This window comes from Salarias fasciatus, chromosome 4 (genome assembly GCF_902148845.1).
Source record: "Salarias fasciatus chromosome 4, fSalaFa1.1, whole genome shotgun sequence".
NCBI classification, from domain to species: Eukaryota; Metazoa; Chordata; class Actinopteri; order Blenniiformes; family Blenniidae; genus Salarias; species Salarias fasciatus.
This window is the reverse complement of record NC_043748.1, coordinates 22126122-22143733: the sequence shown is the minus strand read 5'-3', so window position 1 is coordinate 22143733 and position 17612 is coordinate 22126122. Positions and strand designations below refer to the sequence as shown.

Here is a 17612-nt window from a genome sequence, read left to right as displayed (position 1 = left end):
AGAGAGAGAGAGAGAGAGAGAGAGAGAGAGAGAGAGAGAGAGTGTGATGGAGGTACTGATTTGTGGGAGAACCTGGAGTTGTCACAGACATTGTCCAGATGATAAAGAGCTGCTCTCAGCTGACGGCAGGAGGAACCACCTGCCTCCGCTCCAACTCTGACCCTGTCTTTGTACGGCGGGATGCAGCCGAGGCAAAAAGCACAATGACAACATGCAAACAACGCAGAAAGCCCCAGAAGCAAACCCTGGCCTTTCTGCTGTGAGGTCAAAGGGCAAATCTGGTTCGATTCCAGTCTTTCTATAGTTTCTCACTCAGCTCAACAACCTGAAGACAAACTGTTCAACACAGCAGCGTCGATCGGAGCCACTGAAAGAGCAACGGCTGACAAACGCTCCGACTCTGAGGAGATGGAGGAAACCACAGCCGTTCAGAGACGCTGCTCGTGGTCCTGCGCACCTCGTCTGGGGTCAGCGGCTGTTCTGCACATGCTCAGTAGGACCGAAAGAGCCCGGCTTTCCTCCAGAGCTAACACGTAAAAACGAGGCGTTTCCACTCTAACCGTTGCTCGGACAGCGAGGCCTGAGTGGACTGCAGAGAGCCGTGGACGCGTTCGCCTGCAGGACACTCAGGGTTCGTCCTGCCCGTCGTCCCCTGTCAGCTGGGACTGGTGGAATGTAATATCTGTCGGAGGTTTTGTTGTCAGATGTGATTTTACTGAGTTGGCTGTAAGCTCACAGCTCCACCGGCTGAGACTTTTTTGGTAATTTCTCTCTTGATTTTCGTGCTTCTGACTTCTTGTTTGTTGAACTTACGGTCACTCTGGTTTCTACACATATTCAATGACTTTAAAGGCAAAAAACAAACAAACTCATTCCTGATTGGACAAGCAGGTTTTCGATGAGCTGAGACGAACGTTTTCCCAGCGGACGAAGGATTAACGACTCGGGTCGTACATCTGGAGAACTGCTGCAGTGCAGCAACCGGATTAAATATGCAAAAACCGCCGGCGTGATGTTTGGTCGCACACTACGGGATGAATATTTGATGATGCTTTAAATAAGGCGGCCGGCCCGAGGAGCCCGCCTCTACCTTTGACCACGATGTGGGCGTCCAGCTCCTGCAGCTGGGCCTGCAGGAACTCCAGCTTGCGCTTGGAGCTGCGCAGCTGCGAGTCCACCTGCTGGGCGTTCCTCTTGTCGGTGGTGGCCCGGCGCAGGTTCTCCGCGCCCTCCTTGATCTTCAGCTCCTTGCGGATCTCCCGGCGGATCCGCTCGCGGTGCTCGTCCAGCAGCTGCTGCACGCCCGAGTCGGAGAAGTCCGAGTTCTGGTCCAGGCCGAGCTGCTGGAGGACGGACAGGCCGTCGGGGTCGGTCTGCGGAGGATTCAGACACACACATGTGAACTCCTGCCGCTGAACGGAGGACTGACACTCAGTTTGATGTGAAAAGAGCGATGAGAACGGCGAGCGAGTCGACAGGTGAGAGCGGCCCGGCAGAGCGCTCACATCAGCTCTGCTGCTGATCGACACTAACCAGATTACAGCAGATTACCACGGCGCTCATACCGACGGAAATCAATCAGCTGCTGCAGGGTCGCAGGGAAACACACAACCAGCGCGCCTCACACACTCCAAGAACAACACGCTGAGGGAAACCGTCAGATTTGGTTCTTTACTCCCTCAGAATATCGTTCAATGCAGATGATGTGACGCGTTTAAAACAGTTTTTCAGATGTGCCGAGCTATAAGCCAGCTCGCCACCACTTCACACCCCGATCAGCTGTTGCATTTAGCTTCAGAACGTTCAAAGAAAACACTGATTTTTTAACACATTTCTTCAGAGTAGTGGCCTCAGCTCAACGCTGCGACCCGAGTGGAGACGCTGGTGACGCCGCCATGATACCTCAAAGCCAAAACACCCACAATGCAACAGCTGCAGCAGAAGATTTCTGGACACTTCACTGTATTTTGCACCTGGGAGAGAGGAGAGTGTGTGGCGCTGCTGGGGTCAGCGGACTCACAGCAGGGGGGATTTGAACCGGCAAACTTTCAATCTTAACCACTGAGAAGTGAGCATCCTGTTCGAAAACCAGCTTCTGTGTGTGTGTGTGTGTGTGTGTGTGTGTGTGTGTGTGTGTAGAGATAAACACAGATCTTTAGTAGACGAGGACATTAAACTCTGAATGCAGGTCAGCGAATCGTCCCACAGGAATCGAACCGCCTTCCCCGAACCCGTCTGTCTTTACCGGAACAAACGCTTCAAAACGAACACGGTGCAGTCATTTACTGCCGTAACATCTGATCATATCTCCGTCTCTCACACACACACACCCCACACACACACACACACACACACACACACACACCCTCTGGGGTTCTGCAGGCCTCCCGCTGCACCGTGCAGCCGTTCCAGCTCAGCAGATCTGATTACAGCTGCTCAGTTCTGTGCGTCGGTGCAGCGCCAGGCGAACCGGGACCCGGCTCGGTTCTGGTTACATCCTAATGCACCTGCAGCAGGAAGCAGCCGCAGGAGGCAGGTTCATCCAGCAGCCCGACCTGGAAGACGGGCGGAAGCGAAGCTGGACGTGGATCAACAGATGCGAAGGCTTTACTCATCCTGCTGTTCTGGAAACAGGAGGTGATTCTGTGATCGAAGCTTCCTGAATGGGAGTGTGTGTGAATATTTCTGGCGTCTCACATCGTGCAGGATGAAAAACAGGATTATTAAAGCACCTCTGGACACCAATAGAGGTGGTTGATTGATTAAAAAACACTTAAAACAGATTGCTATGACAACTAAACTATTTCCTCGAGCGTGTTCCTCCCTCTAACACCCAGATCATAGAGCATCTTCCTCAGACTAACTGATGTAACTTCAACTGAAGTATCACAGCAACACTAAACGGTTCCGTCAGTTCAGGAACTTTTAGAGAGGGAACTTGAAGTTGTCAACATCGGTCGACGAGACGTGGGGCTTGAGTTCAGTCACACGAGGCAGAGAAGAGAGAGAAAGGCAGAAAAACACCGCCAACGGCAGGAAGGGAGAGTTTGTGCCGTGACGCACTTGTGTTTAACACAATACAACTTAAATCCCTGGAGTTTTCCAACAAAGAGCGTCTGGACCGAGGTGGAAGACAGCGGCGCTGCAGCTACCGGACCGGCAGATGTTTTTACAGGAAGTGAAGGAGGAAGACAGAAAGGAGAAGGGCAGCCCTGATGGATGGAAACAGAGCGGCGAGGCCTACCCAGGACTCAGGGTCACCCTGCTCGCCCGCCGCCGCCGTCGCCACCGGGCCGTCGAGCGGCTGCTCCCCCGGCAGGTCCTCCGGGACGTCCTCGCTGGACATCTTTGGCCTCCCACTGCTTCACTCCCAGGCCTCCCTCCACACACACTCTCACACTCACACACACTCTCACACACACTCTCACACACCGACAGCAGCGCCGGTCAGGCAGCGCGGCGGCCGACTCCTGCCCGCTCAGAACGCCGGGACGTCGCTCCCGCCAGGAATCAAACAGTCGGGCTAAATCTGGAGCGAGTGAGCGAGGTGGAGGAAGAGAGAACGGCAGAGAGCGAGCCCCACCTCGCCGCTTCCTGTTCTGCTCTCTGGTAGATAGAGAGCGAGGCGTCATGCACTTTGCACACACAAACACACACACACACACACACACACACACACACACACACACACACACACGCACTGGGGTGGTTTTGTAAGTGAGAGCGCTCGCAGTCGCTCTGCTTCCTGCTGCTGGTCTGTGCAGCTCAGAGACAGGCTGTTGTGACAGAGTGGTCCAGTTCAATGGACTGTCAGACTGCGCAGTGTGTGTGAGTGTGTGTGTGTGTGTGTGCGCATGTGTTTGTGTGTGTGTGTGTGTGTGTCCTAGTCTTGTCTGAAAACTCGGGGCACTCTGCACCTGTGGAGTCTGACCACATATCTCAGATTTCAGGAATAATTTTGATCAATAACTGGTTCTGGGACCAAAGCTGAACCGAGTCCCCGAGCAGCCAATCAGCAGCCAGTATCAGTTTCACGGCCGTTGAAGGAACAAACTCGCCCTCATCAGAAAACCACCGGGGCTTTTTTTACTGGAATCAGCCTGTTGCTCAGCCTCCGCCCCCTTTCCACAGCAACCAATCACACGGTGCTCAGACTGATTGACAGGTTGAACTCTGTTTCCTCCAAATGAAGCACGAGCCTCATTTAACCGATTATAGCATGAAAGCAAAGATAAATTTGGATTCAGAGGTCAAAGTGTGTCTCCTCTCAGAGTCTGAATCTTCAGCATTTAAGATGAGGAAATACATGAAAAGAAGAAAGTAAAAGGTTTAAGATAAAGAAAATACAAATATCGTGATTCATTTGAAAGCCGTACAAATAATGATGTTTTAAAGGTGAAAAATAAAGAAACTCACTATAAAAACAACGAAAATCATTCCTATGTTTCAGGTGTCACTGAAGAAACATTTAAACACTCTGTCGTCTCATAAATTAATGTCTTGGTCAAGTTTTCTTCTTTCACAATAAGACTTCCCAACTCCGGTGGGCGGGGCTAAACAGTCACACTTCCTGACTCCACAGCCAATCAGATGTGAGTTCCTGAGGTTGCCAAACGGTGTTTTATGACCGCGTCAACGGCCGACTGGCCGTGCGCACGCACACTGTGTACGTGCGCACTGCGCGCCGCTCAGGCAAGGCATCTGCACTGTGTAAGTCTCCCAAACTGGCAACCTGCACAACACTGTCCGGAGGGGGGGGGGGGGGGGGGGGCGGCATTATGAGAGGTAACATGACCTATTGCACCTTTCAGTCTGTTAATTGTTGTTCTCTGTAGGATGTGTCTGGAGTTTCACTGCTAATTCAACCAGCGAGAGGCTCTACATGAAAACGACGCCGTTTCCAGTGTAAACCGAGTGCCGATAAAGCGGTAATACCCAGGAAATTCCAGCAGGGGGCCGATGATGTTGGTTTCAAAAAGAACTTCAGAGTGAAATAAACCTTTAAAAATTCCTGGACATGTTTTGGTCTCTATCATTAGTTTCTACTCATCGGTTTGACCGAAGTCCGATTTTCATACAAATCATGTGTTGATTTCATATTATGAGTTAAAGTTTTGCATAAATCGCCCTATCGCAGCGCCTCCTCTGTTCACGTGGTGCGGTCATGTTCCAGGCTGGGCCAATCACATTTGCCGTCCCCTCCCTGGGAGAAACCCTGCATGCATATGAAGTGAGTGAAGCATCAGGACTTTCTGCTCCGCTCCTCTGGGAGATCAAACCGAATCTGAATCCTGACTTCCAGGGCGGGCCGAGGGTCACGGCCCCCCGAGCCGCCCTCCAGTCCCGGCCCTGTCAGAGAGACGGCAGCGGGTCAGACGGGGGGTCAGTGACCCCCCCAGCCTGCTACAGGCGCCGTCCTCCGCTGCTTCTTCACCCAGCAGTGAAAAAGGAAGTGAAAGGACACCGAGCCGGGCTTCAGAATGCCAGGTGTGATGCGGAGCGCCGCCTTACCGAGCCGCCGGAGCTCCGGAGGTCAGCGGGGCGTCGTGGACAGGCGGCCGCGGAGACGGCAGCCCCCATGCGTCCATCCTCTCCCCCACCCTCACAGGTGTGGCTGCGCTGCCCTCATTCGCTCCGCCGCGAGCTTCGAGTGCGAGAGGCGAGGCTGGAATGCCTGGCGCTCAGCGCATCTGTGACAAACACTGCACTGACCACATTATCAGGAACTGAAGTGGCTTCTCGGCTCACCAGCAGCTCTTAAAGTCACAGCGTCTATTCACCTGCTCACATCCACACCTTCATCCACCCCGGTCTCTGCACCGAGTCCCGGACACTCTGACCCCGCCCCACGATGGACACGGAGCCGCCACCCCCACTTCAACACATCCACCTCTTTCAGCAGAGCAGCGTCAAGAGTACGACTTCGACTGAGCCTCAGGTCACTCCGAAATACGAAATCTGAAACATTAGATTCATTTTATCTTGTTTAATGAAAACAAATATTAAAGTACTAACTTTGACCCTCAGTTGAACACAGTGATCAAATTTAGCAACTTCCTCATCGCCTCGCATCGCGCAGTATGCAAACAACCACTGAATAGCAATGAAGACATGACTTCTCTTCATCACACGCGATGTTTAGCAACACTGCTCTGATGGAATATCACATTTTAAATCTAGAAAACTTTGACTAAATGCTTAAATACATTTAGTGGATGATAACAGATTTATTTTATGCAAATAAAACATTTAAATGTTGAAATTTTATCTATTTTGGCTCAAATTTCTTGAATAAATCTTCATTTGGTGATTTTTGGATGTTAGCTCAAGTTAAAACCATGAGAGGAGGAAGATGCTCTGTAATCTGGATGCTAGAGGATGACGATAGCATCAATCAGTCACCATCCTGAGTGACCTGTGCCAGTTCAGCACCTGAGCACCAAATGGACACAAGGTCCCCGAGACTGTCCAGCGGGACAGGTCAGCATCAGCCCAGAGCCGAATGGTGTCCAGTATGGACTCTACAAGAAAACCCCCGGAGCCCTGAAATACTTCTGGAACCTGATGAAGGTGGCATGGCAGAAGGGAGTAATACCAAAGGCTTGGCAAAGAGCGGGAAGCATCCTGATCCCCAGAGAGAAGGATCCCGCAGCCATTAGCCATTTTTGCCAGATCTGCCTGCTGAATGTAGAAGGAAAGATCTTTAGTGTGTTTTCCCACAGGCTATCAACATTCCTGCAAAGAACCAACTTTGTTGATACCTCAGTGCAGAAGGCCGGGATCCAGGGCGATTCAGGATGTCTACAGGACGCCAGTGTCATTTAGCATCAGATTCAAGCAGCCAAGAACGAAAAACGAGACCTCCACGTGGTTTTCTTAGACGTCTCAAACGCCTGTGGGTCAGTCCTCCACAAGATCTTGTGGACCGCCTTCAATTACTCTGGCGAACCAAACCACATCACAGGATTGGTCAAGAATTATTTTCAGGAAATCCAGTTCTGTGTAACAACAGGAAGTAACACCACAGCTTGGCAGCATCTGGAGACAGGCATCATGGCGGGCTGCACCACTTCCCCTCTGACTCTGACATTCGCCATGGCAGTGGAGCTGATCATACGTGCATCCCGTTGGGTAGTGGGAGGTGAGAGGAGCGGCCTGAGACTCCCACCAATCAGAGCGTACATGGATGACATGACCGTCATAACAACTAAACCATGCACTGGGCGCCTGCTGCAGAAACTCCAAGAAACTCCAGTGAGCACGTATGGAGTTCAAGCCTGGTAGATCCCACAGCATCTCAGTTGTTAAAGGTCAACTAATGGGCGAGCGGTTTCAGATCTGTGGTGAACCAATCCCAACACTCTTGGAGAAGCCCTTAAAGAGGCTTGGGCGGTGGTATAATGCAGACCTCAGAGACACCCAGCAAGACATGGCGAATGCCTCCAACTCAGCAGAGGAGGCCCGGGCCTCGGAAGAGCAACACCTTTCTGGCAAGAGGCCTCTCTCTACAACTCAACGTCTTTTTTCCTTTTTCTTTTTACTAATAATTAATCAATTAACTTATTTATTTATTTATTTATTTATTTATTATGTTGTTTGTTTTGTTTTTTGTTTATTTCTGTTTATCATTTGAGTATTACTTTTAGCGGTCTCAGCAAAGGGGAGAATGAAAGGAAAAGAAGGAAAATTGGACGGAAAAAGAGGATAAGGAAAGGAGGGGGAAAAGAATAATGGAAGAGAGAGTAGAACAAAAAGGATAGGAAGAAATAAAAAGCAATAATGGATAGGAAAAAATGGAAAATATATCACTCCCTGTGTTATCTTCTATTTGGACTGTTGTCTTGTTGTCTTTGGTTCGACTTCTGTATAATGGTTTTTTTTTTGTTTTTTTTCTTCTTCTCATACAGCGGCAGGATAAAGGTGGAAAGATAAGCTTCGGCTTCAGCCCTAAACCTTTTCAGTCAAACAATATGTTAACCATGTATGCACGTATGCATGCATATGTACATATGTTTGTATATATGTGTATGTATTTGTGTGTGTATTTGTGTATACATACATGTCTTGCTTGCTATTATTTTTTTTTGGTTCGTTGTGCTCATGACTGAAATAAAATCTATCTATCTAACGTCCCACCATGGCTTTAGGGGAGGTGTGCAACAGGAAGAGGAAGCCAGACGTTCCAAACCTGGAACCCAAGCCAAACAGGGTCGCTGGATGAGGTGGGAGGGTGTTGAAAAGAGGACGCTCACACGGAGCGACCTCCGGAGGATGAAATCCAACAGGCTGAGCTTGATCGTATGATGTTCTGCCCTCCCCCTCAAATCTGCAGCTCTGACTTGGGAAGGATCCGTCTTTTACCCTACGTTCAGCTCCTGCAGCACTCAAACACTTCCTGGTTGGTTACAAGGTGAACCTCGCTCAAGGCAGATACACCTGGAGACACAACCAGGTTCTCTGGTGTATCGCCGAAGAAATAGAGCGCATGAGAGTCTCGCTTGATGCCCAGCCCTAAAAACAACAGGATGTGCACCGACACCCACCAACATCTTTTCAGGAGGGGGACAAGCTGAGGTCCAGCCCTTCAATCCCTGATTTAGGTCCACCAAATGCAGCCAGAGATTGGCAGATGAGAGTGGACTTGGACCTTAAGCTCATTTTCCCCCCAGAAATTGCAACAACCACCCTGTGACCAGACCTGATCCTCTGGTCCAACTCCTGCCAGCTAGCCTGCCTCACTGAGCTGACAGCAGCCTGGGAGGAAGCCCTCGAAGAGGCTGTGCTATTTGAACTTAGCCACTGAGGACAGGGGCTGGAAGACAAAGGTGTGTGCAGTGGAGGTGGGGTGTCGGGGAACCGTGGCCAGTTCAACACCAAAGACCCTCGGGGGGATTGGAGACAGGCTCAATGAGCTGGCTGGTTCTGCAGAGAGGACCAGTCACTGGTTATGGATGAAAAGGAGTGACGCCATCTGGGCTGCTGAGGGGAACAGGTCTGATCAGCCTGAGGTGGGCCCGCCTCAGCGGAGGGGAGGGGGGGGGGATTCTGATAAATGGATGGAATACTCTGTGATGCTGAGGTACACAACTGGCGATGTGTCCTGGCGGTTCAGGCCTTTCCCCGCGGCGTCAGCAGAGGTGCAAATACCCTGAACGATAACATCCAGTCCTGTCATCAAGTCTGGAAGACGCTCTAATATCTGGCTGTCAGACGTTCACAGCAGGATCTATTCCTGTCATAAGTATTTGGTCGGTGTGGTTCCTCTTTTCTCTCTGACTCTCGTCTACACCTCTACCCCCCCCCCGCCGGTCACACTGCAGCTGACTGATAGAAATCCGTCACTCCGATGAAGTTTTAATGGCCTGTCGGCTGCCGACGACTCGGCCGCTCCTGAAAATAGATTTGACACGTCAGACATGGGCCTCTGCTTTGGCCTGTTATTACTCATTCATTCATTCATTCATTCACTTCCACACCAACACCTGCGGCGGTGATCATAATAACAGTAATAATGATGATGATGATGATGATGATGATGTGGGAGACTTTCAGCCTGATTGCTCCAGTCGCATTACGTAAGGTGAAGCTGGAGCGAGCGCAGCCCGAGGCAGGTTTTGGATGGAGAGGTGTTGGGATTTGGAGGAAGGTGCTACAGAGGAGAGAAGACGGAGGAAATCTGCTCCCCTCATTTCTACACCTCATACTGTCACTATGAATGAGTTTCTCTGTCTTCTTCCTGCTCTCCATCATTCAGAAGCAAAACCACCAAGAAACCCTCGGTGAATAAAATCCCTTCGAAGAGCAGCAAACACACAGTCCCTGCAAATGGACACGATTCATTAGAATCACACCGATCTCAGCCTCCTGCTGGAGATGAAGCAGTGACGAATCCAGATGAACGACATGAATAATGAACCCGGACGGAGGCGAGGCTGGCGCGGCGGCGGCGGCGGCGGCAGGGTGCATTAACTCCAACCTTCAGGCTGCTGGATGATAAATAAAACAGCTGGATGAGAGGAGGAAACCTTTATGCTTCTCATTCAACACTGCCGTTCCCGTGGCAGCGTTTCCAAAACGTCGCTGTGTAAACGTGAAACTTTTCTGAAACAAAAATGATGCGTTATCACCTAAAACGTGGCCTGAAGCAGTTTGAAGGTTTGGTTTAAATAAAAGGCCAATAAAAGGTCTCAAGCTCTACGTAAAGAGCGTGAAGGGTTTCAGAACGGGCGCTGGATCACTTTTATGACCTGATTTTTCTTCTACAAGTTGATAAACTTATTTTTTTCCCCCTCTCGTCATTGAAGGTCCAGAGGAAACCGATCAGGTTTGCACCTGTTTCCACATCTCGCCTGGCGGCGGCTCAAACTGCTCGGCTTACTGCGTGCACCTTGGACTACGTGTGCGCTGCCCGCTAATCCCCAAAATCCCTCATATTCCAGGGAAATTCTGCTGCCAAATCTGCTTTTGCTCTTTTGCAAAGCGCGGCGTGCGCACGGCCGTCACGTGCACGAGGACACGTGGCTCCCCGGAGCGGCGGCAGACAGACGGCGGCCTGTGCAGAGGGTCCGGCCAGAAAGAGTGTGTCGCGTTGTGTGTGCTGGCGTGCACATCTGTCCACACTCGGTGTGTGTGTGTGTGTGTGTGTGTGTGTGTGTGTGTGTGTGTGTGTGTGTGTGTGTGTGTGTGTGTGTGTGTGTGTGTGTGTTTTACGTGTCCGTGCACGCTCCACAGCTGGGAGGAGCACGTCGGCATGAATGGCAGCTTTGAGAGCGGCTCCATCTTCTCAGGAGGCTTCGCCAAACGCTGCTGTGTTTGTGTTCCCGGCTTTGTCCATTGTGAGCGACAAACGGTCGCTGTGTTCGGGCCTCACACGCACACACACACACACACAAACACGCACAGAAACCCTGCAGTGCACGTGCTTCGTCTGCCTCCGTCGTGCACGTACCAGACGCTTCAGGGGAAGCTACCGTAAAAAGACAAACAATCCCAAAAGGACGGGAGGAAGCCGTCGCTGCGACCTCCACCAGCTCAGAGGACACACACACACACACACACACACACACACACACACACACACACACACACACACACACACACACACACACACACACACACACACTCATAACCCGCTGCTCCACCTGCAGCACCACCTGCAGATCGAATACCGAGTTGTGGACCAGTTTCGGGGATTTGCTTCCTAATGAGGCCTTCAGGTCTGAACCTCCGTCATGAGTCGTGTTTTCAGCTGCAGCTGGAAGGAAAACATTCAGACTGGTCTGTGTGCATGTTCTCCCTGAGCACGAGTCCTCTGGCCTCTGTCACAGCTCAACAGTGTGTGTGTGTGTGTGTGTGTGTGTGTGTGTGTGTATGTGTGTGTGTGTGTCTCTCATTCATGAAGCTGGCTGAAGGATGAAGGGACATGAACTAACTTATTCTCTCACTTCAGTGTATTTTAGAATTGTTTTGTTAATGTTTCCAGCGTTGTGTTTCCGCCTGAATGTTCCGTCAACGTCCTGAAGTCTCCCAGCAGCCGCGACATGAAGCTACCGCCGCCACCGCCGCCGGCTCTGACCCGGGACGACATCCCGGCTCTCTGGGACGGATCCAAACAGCCAGCCTGAGATGTCGGGTAAATGAGGGACGGATGTCCAGAGAGTCAAACATCTGCTGGGATTAAGACCTCAGGCCGGGTGGACCCATCTCAGCGTGTGTGTGTGTGTGTGTGTGTGTGTGTGTGTGTGAGGCCACACTGACTGAATCTATTCCTAAGTCAGAAAAGTAAATAAATAGCCGGGAGCTTCTTAAAGCCGTTCAGCCTCCTCGATGCTCCAGACGTGAGCAGCAGCGTCAGAATCACCTCCAGTCTCCGGCTCAACGCTGCGTCTCCTCCGTCAGCCCTCGGGGCCTCGGTTCAGGACTGCGTCTACCGATTCGTATTATTTCAATATTCCACTACACGATCACCTCGGCTCTGAGAGACGCCGTTTCTCTCTTGATATTTCAGCCAATCACAGGAACCGATTCTGTGTGAGCTGCGGTGAAAAGCTTCGGTCTGGACTCTCCAGCGGCGCGCCAAGCCGTCGCCTCTGGCGCCGGGAGCGGAAGCGACGGCGGCCGGGCCAGCCTGACGGTGATGGACGGGGAAGATTGGAAAGGATTCCAGCCGAGCGGGATGAGAGCGTCGCTGTGTAAAGCTGATGATTATCCCCCCTGCTGAGGCTCCCGCCGGCGATTACGGCAGCAGAAAGTCAGCAGAAACTCACAAACAGACCCGAAGCCGTTCATAAAGCACTGGGAGGGTCTTTCCAGACGGGGTTGATGGGAGGAAGATGCTCTGTGCTCGGGGTGTTATCTGAAGGAGCAGACAGGAGGGGTGGATGTTCCACGCCTCAGCAGAGCGTCTCTTTGCCTCTGGACCGTCTGGGTTTCCCCTCCATCTTCTTCTTCCTCTCATGAAGACCGAACTCCTCCAGTGACGTCGCTCCTCGTCTCCTCATTGTTTGGTGGAAAAAGCCAAACTGAGACGGGCTGTTTTCCCATCATGCCATTGTTCTGCCTCAGCCTCTTGATCGGGAGCAGCTCGGGTTTCATCCCGACGAGTCCTGCAGCTCCTGGTCCCTCCTGCCCCCCCCACCCCCCCACCCCCCCAACCCCCCGAACAGACGGAGCTCTGTCGACGCACCGCCGTTCCCATGAAGCCTCCCGACGCCCGGCGGTCACATGACCCGGCCCGGGGCCTCAGGTAGAACCACAATCGGGTCACCCTGCACAGGCTCAGATCCGGCACGCCACTTCGGTTTCTCCTCCGGCTGGGGGAGTCAAACATGAGGCCCGTGGGCCAAACCCGGCCCACGAGAGGCTGCAATCCGGCCAAACTAACTGGAGTGAACTGATTTGCTGAGAGAACAACAATTTTTCAAACCTATTTCTCTAAAATAATATATTTCAACTGGACTAATATGTTATTTGGAGAATTGATGTGATGGATAAAATTTGATCTTAGAAATATATGGATAAAAGAAATAAAGACAAAAAGATCAAACCTGTTTCCAGTTTTACAGTCTGGATCAGCTTCAAACAGACTCTTATCACCCAACATGCACTGTTTTCACAATCTGTCCAATTATGCGGAAAAAAACTCACAATAATTCAGAAAAAGCGTTTCAGTTGAAACACTTTGTTATGAATCTGACAGCAGTTGAGCCTCATTCGACCCCAAATCCACAATCCTCTAAAGCCTGGAAATATTCAAGCGGGAGCAGCGGTGGCGGCGGGGGTGGGGGCGGGGGCGGGGGCGGGGGCAGGTCAGGACGGGGCCAATCGCCACTCCAACCAGCCAGTGGTGGAGCCGTCACCTTCGCCTTCACTCATCTTGGCTCCGCCTCACATCCAGGTAACGCTCTGAAAGGACGCGCTGGAAAAAACACTGAAGACGCCGTGACGGAACGGCAGACGGAGCGGAATCGAACCGCACCTCTGAAGTGTCACAGAAACGCTTCACGCTGGTAATCGTGTTTCATACGAGGATGGTGATACACAGGGGTGTCAAACATAAGGCCCGAGGGCCAAAAGTGACCCTCAAAAGGCTCCAATTCGGCCGAAAAAAGTACAAATTTCAGAGAAAATATTGATTATTTTATTAATTTCTTCAGACTCGCAGATGCGACACAGAGATCCGAGCTGAGATATTGGCGATGCTGCTGCTAGCATGCTAGCATTAGCCTCAATGTTTTCTGGACATTTCTCTGTATTTTCCAGCAGAAAGTTTCATTACAATTATCTTTATGTTGAGACTGTTGTCGTTTTCTGCAGGAATTGTTTGTTTTTCTCTGACAATATCAGCTTTTCCATCACATGTACACAAATTAAAGTTCACATTTAAAGGTTGTTACGGCTCTGTTTTACCACGAAACATCAAATTGAGCCTTTGGGAAATGATGGCTGCTTCCTGCACGCCTGCACCCACACTGTGTGCACAAGCCCACTTTATTTATATATTCCGTCTGTCTCTCGGTGTAATCCTGGATTGGTCAGGAGGGGGGTGGGGAGTCGGGGGGTTCACGGATGGATGTGCGTCTGGGGGGCTTTAAACGCCGCCCCGCCAGGAGGTCAGAGACAGAGTCAAGTCCGCGGTCTCCTAATCCTATTGTCCACCGGAGCGGCAGCTGGAGACGCTGCCAAAGCGAAGCCAGACGTCAGACCTGCAGCCAGAGGGGCCGCGAGGCGCCGGGCGCCGAGCGCCCCTCGCTCCTCCTGTCCGGCCTCAATCCTCACACTGAGCGGCGGCGGGTCGACGTCACGTTTCCGAGCGGTCAGAGACACGAAAGTCAAGTCACGCAAAACCGGAGGAGGAAGATCTTCCAGGTAATCAGGCTAATGGTCAACAGGTCAGTCACACCGCTGCTCATTACAGAGAGGTCAGGGGTCAGGATGAGAGGACGGCGGCGTGGGGAAACGGCTCAGAAAAGAGCCAAGAAGTAAACGAAATAATAAATGAACAAATAAAACCAACAATTAAAGAATGACGGGAAGAAATGAAAGAATTATTGTGTATTATTAACTAAAATTCTGTGATGAATAAAAAACAAAACCGTATAATTTATGAACAAGAGAAAGAGCACTGTGAGTCTGAAGGACAGACAGATTTGCTTGGTGGTCTTTCTTCTCCATCCAGTCTCCGTCAGCCCTGATCCGACCTGTGGTCCCAGAATCAAACTCAGAAGGTAGAATTCTCAGAAAATCAGATGAAACCGTCGGTGTTTCCAGATATTTTGGGGTCCAGGTCATGTTCTCTGTTTCTATTCACGGTCCTCACTCTGCGCCAACTTTTCTGGTAACTGCAGCTGCTGTGGAGCTTGAAGGCCGGAGAGGCCATTAGAGCCGGCTGCTTCCTCCCGGACGGATCGATACGGAAGGCATTTAGAGACCAGCGGCAGAAACAGCAGCGGCGGCGGCGGCGGCGGCGGGAGGAGGAGCAGCAGTTCCAGCTCAGCTGGAACGAGTCAAACTCTGGAGAAACTAATCAAAACCCAGACTGACACACACCGACACACACCGAGTTCCAGGCTTCATTTACAAAGAAAGACGACAGATGCAGAAACAGACTGCCTGGAGTCCAGCTCCCCCTCCAGAGTCCAGACACTGGCTCAAGGCTTCGTTTCCACGACGACGCTTTCAGGAAAAACTTCTGAACTTTCACAGCGTTTTCAGTTTGTTTACACAACAGCAGTGTTCAGAACCACAACGCAACACAACTTCAGAAAACAGCTTCCCAGGTGGAACTTTTTAAAAACACGTCTCTGTATAAATAATCAAAACCACAGCTTTTTGCAAATGCAGCGTCTCCATGGAAACGGAGAAAACACAACTTTTCTAAAACACTGCTGTACGGTAGCTCCAGGGACACACACATCCAGAGGGTCAGGACTCCCAGTGTGTGTGTGTGTGTGTGTGTGTGTGTGTGTGTGTGTGCGTGCGCGTGTGCCACAGTGGGCGGAGCTTCGTCTTCCTGCGCTGTCCTCAAACGTCTCGTGTGCCTTGACTTAAATATTTCAGTCTGCTGCAGCTCCGCCCGCTGACGGAGGTCAGGAAACCTCAGGGCGCCGTGCCGCCTCCAGCAGGGCGCCGCCTCCAGCAGGGCGCCGCCTCCAGCAGGGCGCCGCCTCCAGCCGGGCGCCGCCTCCAGCAGGGCGCCGCCTCCCAGCGCGGCAGGGCCTTTAATTTTTAACGCTTCCCTCCGACTCCGGGCCAACCGTAACCCGAACCTCGTGGGTGACCTGCCACTGACTCCGCCTGGGGCCACGGCACACCGTCACGTCAGGAGGAATCGAACTACAGGGCGACTCGTCCACGTGACTTCATCTTAATCCTGACTCTGAAACTAGACCAGGACTCTTTAATCCAGATTCAGACTTTATCAACACAATCCAGACCGTACAGAGCCCACAAGGACTCTTCTCACTGAATCCAGACCCTCCCTTAACTAGACCCAGATTCCTTAAACGAGACCCAGACTGGACTCAATCAGACTCCTGTAACCAGAATAAGATCACTTTCGGTCCATGTGGACTCTTTAAACTGAACCTAGACTCTTTCTTATGAGGTTGAATGTTGACTTTAACGGAACCAGGTCCAGGTGGACCAGGTGGACCAGGTCCACATGGACTCTGGACCCAGACTCTGTAAACCTGGACTCTCTCCAGCACGTTGAAGGACTAGACGCGTTTGCACAGATTATTTTTAACAGTTTCACACACTTCCCACCAGGCGAAGGCTGCGCGTGAACAGAGAGCCCTGCAGAACCAGATCCCCCCTGCAGAACCAGATCCCCCCTGCAGAATCAGATCCCCCCTGCAGACCCAGAGCCCCCCCGCTGTGAGACCCTCTGGTGGGAAACAGGTGGAAAAGTTGCGGGACTCACCTGTAGCTCGTTGTTGGCCATCCTTCCCGGTGCGCGCCGCCGATCGGATGACCTCTACGCCGCCGGAGTCTCCTCACAGCCGGCGGCTCATGGCAGGAGAAGCGGCCGAGCCCCGGAGGGGGAAACGGTCCAGAAAACACAGCAGCCGGTCCCGGTGCGGAGCGGAGCGGCGTCAGAGGAGAGGAGGAGGAGGAGGAGGAAGAGGAGACCATCACCTCCTGCAGCCTGCAGGACGCAGCTCCGCATCACGCAGCGCGGCGCTGCCCGGCGGCGGCGGCGGGCTCCGGGGCTCCGGGGCTGCGGGGCTCCGGGGCTCCGGCAGCGGGCAGGAAGCGGACACCGGCCGCCCTTCACCGGACACAACACCGGGAGGAGCGCATGGTCAGACCCCGCCGTCAGGCGCTCCGGCTCGGCTCTGCAGAGCGCTGAGAGCCGGGGAGATGCTGGAGGAGGAGGAGGAGGAGGAGACACCGGAGACCGGGGAGGAGGACGCTTCCGGTGCTGCACCTCCACTATAAAACACACTGACCACCAGTAATCACTGTTTGTTTATTTATTTATTTATTTATTTATTTATTTATTTATTTATTTATTATATGTGTTAATCCATTCATACATGTTCATATTAGTCACACTAAAACTTGTTCAAATCTCTGGAAAGAGGACCTTTTTAAACCTGGAGTTATATACATTAAACTTACCTGAACTGAATTAATATTTTTGTAATTTATTTCTAATTTTTAACTAATCTGATTCTGCTTATAATATATATTGCATTATGTCTGGAGTGACACAGTAAAGAATCTCACTCTGGGATGAATACAGTATTTCTATTTCTATTACATCTGTTGCTATTCTTTTCTATATGTATGTTCTCTTTTTTTATTTTATTTTTTTAATAAAACGATGGTATTTGGTTTTATGTGATAAACCACAATGCGACACACAGGACCATGAAAGGATGGAAATATTGCGGTTCCACATGACATGTTTGAAAAAGCGGTTTATTATTAATAATCCAATACTAATTATAATTCCATTAACACTATTTAAAAGGAGTAGTTTCACCTTTGACTCTTGGTTTGACCTTTAACCTCACCAGGACTTTATAATGACGAAGCTCTTTATCACGAACTTCAGTTAAATGCAGATCTCGCGGTCAGTGGTCAAGACGTGAACTTCGGAACGG

At 51.4% G+C, this 17612-nt stretch overlaps 1 protein-coding gene across 3 annotated transcripts in view; it reads right to left on the bottom strand.

Annotated features, from left to right (window-relative positions):
• Window positions 1–16806, bottom strand: part of LOC115387023 (serine/threonine-protein kinase N1-like) — a 28316-nt gene extending 11510 nt beyond the window's left edge. The window contains exons 1-2 of one of the 3 annotated variants that reach the window (XM_030089546.1): window positions 16424–16806; window positions 1091–1373 (exon numbers count right to left, since the gene is read on the bottom strand). In XM_030089546.1, the coding sequence (XP_029945406.1) occupies window positions 1091–1373; window positions 16424–16444 (304 nt within the window). In that variant the 5' untranslated portion in view covers window positions 16445–16806. Of the gene's footprint in view, window positions 1–1090; window positions 1374–3244; window positions 3632–5511; window positions 5660–16423 lie in introns of those variants that run through there. The other 2 variants (XM_030089545.1, XM_030089544.1) reach the window with 2 other exon arrangements.
• Between the last annotated feature and the right edge of the window lie 806 nt (window positions 16807–17612).